We start from the raw sequence: 9366 nt of genomic DNA, 5'->3' as shown, positions 1-9366 counted from the left end.
CTGTAAAGACTATGTGAATGTTACTGTAAAGTTTGTGTGTGTGAATGTTACTGTGAAGTTTGTGTGTGTGTGAATGTTACTGTAAAGTCTATGTGAATGTTACTGTAGTCTATGTGAATGTTACTGTGAAGTTTGTGTGTGTGTGAATGTTACTGTAAAGTCTATGTGAATGTTACTGTGAAGTTTTTGTGTGTGTGAATGTTACTGGAAAGGCATCTAGCTAACGCCAGATATTATTAACACTTGGTATAATATCTGCTGGAATTTAAAATCAAAGAGGTAAGACGAGTCGATGCCCGGGGGTGGGGGTGGGGGATTGAAGTATTGAACAAGATTCAGTGTAAAGTGGAAAGAAAGGACGATGAGCGGACCTGATGATCTCTCCGGGTGCACGTCTTTGCCAGCTGCTGATGTGCAGATTTTACTTCTGATTCTTATGCAATGCAGCAGTCCCTTTCGCCTTGTTTTCGTACAAGTTGGAAGCAAACGAGTGAGCTCGAGAGAGAGAGAGAGAGTGGGGGAGGGAAGGAGTGGAAATTTCCTCCAGCCACTGTAGTCCAATGGTATCAATTGCATGAGGCGGATCACGAAGAAATCACGTTTCCCTGGCACCAATGAGCGTTCTGAGAGTGGGACAGGCTTCGCATTATAAATGTCTCCTCTCTCCCAACAGTGCAGCTGAATGAAAAATCCTGAACTGAACAGCACCGAACCGAGAAGAGTACAGCCGAGCCTCTGTAGCAGGAAATCCGAGGGGAGGCGTTGGGCCAACAAGGTAACAGTAAACTGAGATAGAGAGAGTGCTGCCTTCTCAGAAAAGAAACACCTTCACCACACAACTCATCACATTGTCTCTTGTATTTCACCCTCTTGGCTGCTTTATTGAAGAGTTTGCAGCTTGTCTTTCGGCTCAGTGTGTTGTCGTTGCTGCTTGTTTTTTCACCCCCGGTGACGAGCCAGAAATGTATTTGTAATAATTGGGCGTTTTGTTTTGTAGTCTGTTTTTGGTGGAGGATGCGGATCTCACGCTGTTTCCTGTTTCTGGTAAAAAAATGCGGCAATATCAAGCCGAGGAATTGGCGGAACCAACATGTAGGTTTAACGAGCAGATTGGTTAGGGTTAGCAATTGGTTGAGGATTGGAGGGGGAAAAATTGGTATTTTTCATTTTTAATTTTGCATGTTGCTGATTTGCATGTCGGGGTTGATCAGAGTGGGAGGAGAATATTGAGGGGTGGGTGGGTGTGTTTGCATGTTGGGGGGAGTTGTTTTGATCGGAATTGTACCCAGGGGCTGGGGGTGTGCATGCTTAGAGAAGGTTTAATCCATGTGAGCCAGCCGGAGGAGGATAATGATGATCAAGGGCAGCTTGTGCATGTATCTGGCTGGGAGCTGCTGCCGGGCTCTGCTTTCCCGGGGCTACTCTACACCCTCCCCACTGTCCAGGCCTGGGGGCTGCCTGCTCCCCCCACCATCTCCCACCCCACACCTCTGGACATCTGTAAGTCTGCAAGGCCGATTTGGGGGGTGAGGGGAGGTCCACAGACCGCGCTTAACCCCCGACCCACCACAGTAATCAATCCATTCCATCGAAATGTATCAAGTTGATTCGATTGGACTCCCAAATTTAATATTATTTCTTGTGCAAATGGATATGCCATTTGCATTTCATTAAATTGGTGTTCCAAATTGGGAAATTGACACATTGGAATAATTTCTCTCCCCCCCAAAAAAAAAAGTCATTTTTTTCTTTTGCAAGTGGGCATTTTATTTGCAATTTTTGTTGTTGCAAAGTTCGGCTTTTTTTCATTTTAAAAGCTACAAGTAACCGAATGAAAGGACGGTGAGGTGTATGAGTCCCTGGAGTATTGCAGCTCGCACGGTTTCAGACCGCTCTGTGTGGGTTTGTGTGAGCTCTTTCTGTATTCTGCAACTGTGCCATGTGGCCACTGCGGTTAACGACCTCCATTTCTTGTTTCTCTTCCCCTTTCTCTGCCCCTCTCTCTACCTCTCTCTCGCAGACTTACAAGATGGCCACTTCAGCCAGCGCCAATCTCAGCAAAATCGTCAAGAAGAATTACATGGAGCTGCCCCAGGATGGCAAGGTGCAGGCCATGTACATCTGGATTGATGGCACAGGAGAGTCAGTCCGCTGCAAGACCAGAACTTTGGACAAGGAGCCCAAAGCCGTTTCTGGTATGTGCTCCCATTCCCCTTTCCTATTAGACTAGCCTCTGACGGAGGGGAATGAAAACATAACACCACCTCATTAATAAAAGAAACCACTTCATCAGTATCCAGTGTTACAAACATGGACATGCTCTTTGCATCTTGCTTAAAGTTTAGAAATCCTGAATGCTAACGCTGGGGCACAACTGTAAAGCTCAAGAATTAATAATCAACTCCAGCCATTACACTGCATGTGATTGTGTACATTTGTTAAAAAGCTTTCAAACTCCATATTGTGTTTGTCCTGACTTTCTGGAAAACATTTCTTTTGATTTGATGCATTTGAATCCCCTCGTTTGTTTCCTACCTCTGCTGTTTTTTTTGGAGGAGAGGGGGTGGTTGCCAATTTTCATTCCTTGTCCAAGCAGTCACCTTCATCCCCGAGTATTGACAGGCTATTTTGGATTGGATTTGTTTATTGTTACGTGTACCGAGGTGCAGTAAAATGGTTTTCTGCGAGCAGCTCAAACAGATCATTTAGTACAAGAAAAGAAAATACATAATAGGGCTACACAATGTAAATACATAGACACAGGCATCGGGTGAAGCATACAGGTGTGTAGTATTCAATCAAGTCAGTCCATGAGAGGGTCGTTTAGGAGTCTGGTAACTGTGGGGGGGAAAGCTGTTTTTGAATCTGTATGTGTGTGTTCTCAGACTTTTGTACCTCTTGCTCAACCTTTTAACTACACGGGGCAAAGCACTGCTAAGCACTCCTCCCTCCCTGATCTCCATTAAGGTGTACTTTTCTCTAGTAGGTTACCAGGTAAATGATCAAGAATAGGAACCTTGTATTTTCTTCCTAAGCCCTTGGGTGCTGAGGTCTGCGAAATCCCCTTTGTGCATGGCCCAATAGTGGAGGTGTTCTTATGTAAACATCAGTGAAACATTTTGGAGTGAGATCGAAGTACAAACTCATTTAAAAATGTAGAACTAGAGCCTGACATGTCAAAGTCTTTTGAGGCAAGCCTCAGTGGCATTGTGCAGTACAATCACTGATGTTTCCCACTTGGCTGTTGGCCACAATCTAGTCTGGGAACTGTATCGCCTCCTCTACATGTAACTGCTGCGTTGTCATGGTGACTTATCACGAGTTGTTTTAGTCCCATCTAATTTGATAATGCGTTGTTGTAGTGTCAGGTGTTAGCATTAAAATAAATGTCCTTGCATCATAATGCTGGGAATTTGGATTTATTTTCACTGCCCCAGGATACTGCGTGTAGTCCAGGAGGGGCAATGTGATTTTGGAGTGGCCTGCCTCTAAAATTCACTGGCGTGGGGAGACTTGTTTGTACGAGGCTAAGGGTATTTGGGGAAAGTTGATACTTTTCCACTGGCAGTCAATGAGCTTCAAAGACAGAATAGTTTTGCGCTGGCTCCATGTTTCTGTGCGTGGCCCACTGAAGCTTTGCTAGTTGTGTGTGACCCTTTCTATTTTTATGGTGGGAGGGCTTTTCTCCCTCTGGCTTTCTTGTTTAGTTACGTTGAAGCTCTGCTTATCCCCTTGCAGATCTCCCAGAATGGAATTTTGATGGCTCAAGTACGTATCAATCGGAGGGCTCCAACAGCGACATGTACCTCATCCCATCTGCCATGTTTCGGGATCCTTTCCGTAAGGATCCCAACAAGCTCATCCTCTGTGAAGTCCTCAAGTATAACCGGAAGCCAGCAGGTAAACACTGACACATGTCTCCACTTGGAAAATTAAGTAACACTGAGAAATTCATAGAATCATTCAGTTCAGGAAATTGACTTGTATTGATGCAACGCAGGAATGTTATAAAGCAAAACTTGTCACGTGAGTAGATAAAGGGGCAATGGCCAAAAATCTGAGGGGGGGGGGGGGGGGGGGGGGGGGGGGGGGAGTTTCCAAAAGTTGGGACCTCGGCACAGCCGCCAATAGTGGAAGTTCAAATGAGGAATGTTTACAGAATGAAAGGATCTCCTTTCATACCAACATTGGCTCGAGTTACCTAGTTAATCCTCTAGCTTTGCAGACTTTTCCTTTGAGTCCATTGTACTTCCCTTCTGGATGTCAATATTGAATCTGCTTTCATGCAGTGTGTTTCACTGAGTGAGGGAAGGTGGGTGAATCTCCCATGCTTTTCCGTGGCAATCCTCTTCGATGGTGTCTTTCTGGCAAATTTCTACATACCCTCCAGGATCTTGTAGAAATTTGTCAACCCAAACTGTCTGTTGCATTGCCATGTCTTCAAGGTAAAGTGCGATCCCTTCAAGGCATCCTTGTCTATCTTTCAGTGAAACAACTAACCCAGACAGTTTTGTGCAGTTGGTACATCTGTTCCAGAAGGCCATTGCAATCTGCAAAGACATGGCCTGTTTGTGTCATCCCTCTAGATCCTTAGTAGTGAGTGTTCAATATGCAAACCTGATGCACTATTCTGTCCAAGGAACCAAATTGTCCAAACCTGTTGTGAGCGTTTGCAAAGCTTTATTTTTATCAGATTTTTTAGTTCTTAGTTTCTGGGATATACAATATTTAGAGCTATCTAAGGTGTGTCTGTGTGTTCTATAGGTTGGAAACCAGTCAATAACTTACAAATGATTCTGTTTCTACAGAAAGTAACCTTCGAAACTCGTGCCAGAACATAATGTCCATGGTCTCCGATGAAAATCCATGGTTTGGAATGGAACAGGAGTATACTCTGCTGGGAACAGATGGACATCCCTTTGGATGGCCTTCCAATGGCTTTCCTGGACCACAGGGTGCAGTATACCTTCCACATTACATTTCCTTTAGATCGTGAGTAAGAGTGTCTGGCAGATGTGCCTGTTAGCAATCCAACTTTTAATGAGCTACCATTGCACATGGAAGGCATTTGAATCCACTGAGTGGAGGGAGTAGGAGTCAATGGTAACTTATAACTGCTGAAGAAACAAGTCTGTACTTGGAAGCCAATATGGATCCATCCCTGAGCAGAGTGAATTTGAACGTTAAATTGCTCAAAAGACCACATTTAAAGATATTTTGGTGTAAGTGGTCTCAATGGAAGTCTGCTTCTTTATTCCCATTAATTATTTTTGGTAGTACTGATGTGAATGTTCAATGCTATTTTTCTGGTGAAACCTGTAACTGATGGAGTTATTGTTACCCTCCAGGGCCCTATTACTGTGGAGTTGGTGCAGATAAAGCTTATGGTCGGGATATTGTGGAGGCTCACTACCGAGCCTGTCTATATGCTGGGATTCACTTGTCTGGTACCAATGCTGAAGTGATGGCCTCTCAGGTAAGAGCCGGCTGTGCTGCAGGGGTTGCTATTTGGAATTCTCTTTGTAAAATTTGTGATTTTTAGTTTGAGCGGCGCAATCGCGTTTGGGCACAATGATGGTTGGTAGGGATTGTACGATTTGCAATCCAATAATCAGTTCAACATTGGCGGTGTGGGAGTTTTTAGAAAAAAGTAACCCGGGTGGCAGTAGTTAGCACTGCTGCCTCACAGCGCCTGGGACCCGAATTCCAGCCTTGGGTCACTGACTGACTATGTGGAGTTTGCATCTTTTCCTTGTGTCTGCGTGGGTTTGCTCCAGTTTCCTCCAGTAGTCCAAAGATGAGCAGGGTTAGGTGGATTGATCATGCTGAATTGCCCCTTAGCGTCAAAAGATACATAGGTTAACTGGGGTTACAGCAAGTAGGGTACGGAAGTGAGCCTCAGTAGGGTGTTCTTTAGGGTCAGTGCCGCCATGAAGGGTTACATTGCTGCCTTCTGCAGTGTAGGGATGGTATGGAATCGCTCTGACAAGTGAAGACTATTAAAGGGGACCAACATGGAATGTGTTTGATTTGGCCTTTGAGGTTTATGGGATGTGGGCATCGCAGGCTTTGCCAGCATTTAATGCCCATCCCTAATTGCCCTTGAGGGTGCAGTTAAAAGTCAGTCACATTGCTGTGGATCTGGAGTCACATGTAGGCCAGACCAGGTAAGGACAGCAGATTTCCTTCCCCAGAGGGCATTGATAAACCAGATGGGTTTTTACGACAATCGACAATGGTTTCATCGTCAGCATTAGACTTTCAATTCCGGATTTATTTTTTTAAAATTCAAATTTCACCATCTGTAGTTGTGGGATTTGAACCTGGATCCCCAGAGCATTACTCTGGGTCTCTGGTTTACTAGTCCGGTGACAATACCACTGCAGTCTCTAGTTTATTACGCCATTGCCTCCCCTGAGAAATCCGATTTCTGGTGATTGGCATTAGAAGATAACATGTGAAAAATCTTTCTGCGCAGTAAGAGATTAGAATTTGGAATGTACCGCCTGAAAAGGGTGGTTGACACATTCAACCGTCTCCCATTGTAAATTGGGACAAATACTTAAAAGAGATAAAATGATACAGAGCGGGACTAACTGGATTGTTAAGAGATTATGCAGATTTGATGACCGAGTGACTACTTTTTCAGCAACTATTCTATTGCTCGAGTGGAAGTATTAAAGGGATATGAAGTGTGACCACTGATCATCTTTCAGTTTCTGGGGGAAGATATCAGGGCACAGCTTTTCCCCCTCATTATGTGAACATTGTTGGCAAGGTTGACTTTTGTTGGCCATCCCAAATTCCTTTGATGGAAATGCTTCTGTTCTAGGATGGGCTGAAAGCAATTGGTGGACAGTGTCATTCAGACTGTTTGATGATGGTCATTGGGAGCCCTGATCAACTCTTTATCAGGCTACGTGCATGGTCTGCTAGCTTTGCTGGGGCCATCAATAATATCTACCACCAACCCTGTACTGACCATCCATTCGTAAAAGTTTTGAGCTAGATCGTTTTTTGTTTTTGAATGGGGTAGTTGAATGGGGGGGGAGAGACTCCAGGGTCTGCTTGCTCCTGTCCTTGTGTAACTGCCAGTAATACTGCGTGCAGTTCTGGTCGCCACATTACCAAAAGGATGTGGATGCCTTGGAGAGAGTGCAGAGGAGGTTCACCAGGATGTTGCCTGGTATGGAGGGTGCTAGCTATGATGAAAGGTTGAGTAGATTAGGATTGTTTTCGTTGGAAATACGGAGGTTGAGGAGGGACCTGATTGAGGTCGACAAAATTATGAGAGGTATGGACAGGGTGGATAGCAACAAGCTTTCCCCAAGAGTGGGGGTGTCAGTTACAAGGGGTCACGATTTCAAAGTGAGAGGGGGAAAGTTTTTTACGCAGAGGGTGGTGGGTGCCTGGAACGCTTTACCAGCGGAGGTGGTAGAGGCGGGCACGATAGCATAATTTAAGAAGCATCTAGACAGGTATATGAATGGGCGGGTACAGAGGGAAGTAGACCTTGGAAAATAGGAGACAGGTTCAGATAAAGGATCTGGATCGGCGCAGGCTGGGAGGGCCGAAGGGCCTGTTCCTGTGCTGTAATTTTCTTTGTTCTTTGTTCTTTGAAACAGAGCACCCAGAGGCAGACACTGGGAGAACTTGCAGACTCCGTACAGACAATGACCCAAGCCAGGATTCAAACCTGGGACCCTGGCGCTGTGAAGCAACAGTGCTAACCACTGTGCTACCGTGCTGCCACAAAAGTGACATTGGCCGTGCTCTTTGGGCCTCTGCCGGGGATGTTCCCTTCTCGATCTAATCAGTTGTTTCCCTTCACAGTGGGAGTACCAAGTTGGACCTTGCGAGGGCATCAACATGGGTGACCACTTGTGGATGTCGAGGTTTATTCTGCACCGCGTGTGTGAGGACTTTGGGATCATCGCTAGCTTTGACCCGAAGCCTATTCCCGGGAACTGGAACGGCGCTGGATGTCATACCAACTTTAGCACAAAATCTATGCGGGATGAGGGCGGGTTGAAGTGAGTATCAAATGTTTAAATCCGGTGGTTAACAATAACTCCAATTTAAGAAGCTATCTGGCACCTTTGATTGTTATGTGCCTATAGAATTGAAGAAACCAAGTGCTTTTTTTCTTGAAGCAGTTCCCTGGAATGTGGCCTAAATCTGGAATACTTTGTGACTTACTCCAGTGTTGAGCGAATGCAATATGATTGATTGAGAGGATAATAAACTATATTTAAAATGTACCCAGTTAATGGCAGCAATGTATGGGGAAGGGATTGCAAATTCAGCACAAGTAATGAAACTTTTTTCTTTCTTAGATTCATTGAAGAGTGTATTGAAAAACTGGGCAAGAGGCACCAATACCATATTCGTGCCTATGATCCTAAAGGCGGGTTGGACAATGCTAGACGTTTGACGGGCCACCACGAAACCTCCAATATCAATGAGTTCTCAGCGGGTGTTGCCAATAGAGGAGCCAGCATTCGAATTCCTCGGTCTGTTGGCCAGGAAAAGAAAGGATACTTTGAAGACCGCCGTCCATCTGCTAACTGTGACCCTTACGCAGTTACAGAAGCATTGATCCGCACGTGCCTATTGAGCGAGGCTGGGGACAAGCCCATTGAGTATAACAAAAACTAAACCAAGTGCACTAATGGACCTAGCATTTGTAGCAGTGATATCTTCTTTGTGAAATGTGGGACCTTTAAGTTCTCTACTCCTACACTGTACAGGTGCTAAAGGTGGGGGAGGCAAGTTGTTGTGGGGGGGGGGGGGGGGGGGTGCGCAGGGGCAAGCAAGGTGGCGTGGGAAAGAGTTTGAATGAAAATTTGGAGCATAATTGTTTCTGTTTTGGTCGGAAAGTGAGAAACGATATTTGGGATAGGATAAAAGGCTGTTCTCTTATTTAGAACAGTTAACATTAACTCTTAAGTTGACTGGTCAACTTCTGATGGACAATAACCTGTAATTTAATACAGTCAACATTGATGTTAAAGCAGGGCTTTTTATTAAAATGCAGCATTAATATTTTATGGTCGGGTGACACATTTCTAGTTTTACTAACTCTTGGATCTGTACAGATCCACAAATATTACTAATCCCGTAAACGACACAATTTCACTCACTCTTGTTGGTAGTTTGTATTCCTGAGATTTTTTGCAGTGATTGAGTGTTGGTCCGTGAATGCCTGGTTTAGCACCAGGAAAGAACTTTTGTGACACCTTGTTGGGACACCCCAAGTCCTGTAATTATTTTAAGTTGTGTTGAGAACCCACCTTCATTAAAAAAAATAAAATGGAAAGGAGAGCTGCTGTAAAATCACCAGATTTAATATGTAACTAATGTACT

The 9366-nt window shown here is 44.7% G+C and overlaps 1 protein-coding gene across 2 annotated transcripts; it reads left to right on the top strand.

Annotated features, from left to right (window-relative positions):
- The first annotated feature begins 647 nt into the window (after window positions 1-647).
- On the top strand, window positions 648-8680 carry LOC119964998 (glutamine synthetase, mitochondrial). Of its 2 annotated transcripts, XM_038795189.1 has the most exons (8): window positions 664-775; window positions 998-1092; window positions 2021-2195; window positions 3739-3900; window positions 4809-4955; window positions 5349-5476; window positions 7834-8033; window positions 8337-8680. In XM_038795189.1, exons 2-8 carry the CDS (start codon window positions 1015-1017, stop codon window positions 8656-8658), a joined length of 1212 nt encoding a protein of 403 aa, XP_038651117.1. In that variant the 5' UTR covers window positions 664-775; window positions 998-1014; the 3' UTR covers window positions 8659-8680. The 2 variants fall into 2 exon arrangements, with proteins under 2 accessions (XP_038651116.1, XP_038651117.1); XM_038795188.1 differs by lacking the exon at window positions 998-1092 and having other exon boundaries at window positions 648-775.
- The last annotated feature ends 686 nt before the right edge of the window (window positions 8681-9366 follow it).

The sequence above is a fragment of the Scyliorhinus canicula genome, chromosome 4 (genome assembly GCF_902713615.1).
Source record: "Scyliorhinus canicula chromosome 4, sScyCan1.1, whole genome shotgun sequence".
Taxonomy (NCBI): Eukaryota; Metazoa; Chordata; class Chondrichthyes; order Carcharhiniformes; family Scyliorhinidae; genus Scyliorhinus; species Scyliorhinus canicula.
The sequence above is the reverse complement of the archived record's forward strand: the minus strand, read 5'-3'. Positions and strand labels throughout refer to the sequence as shown.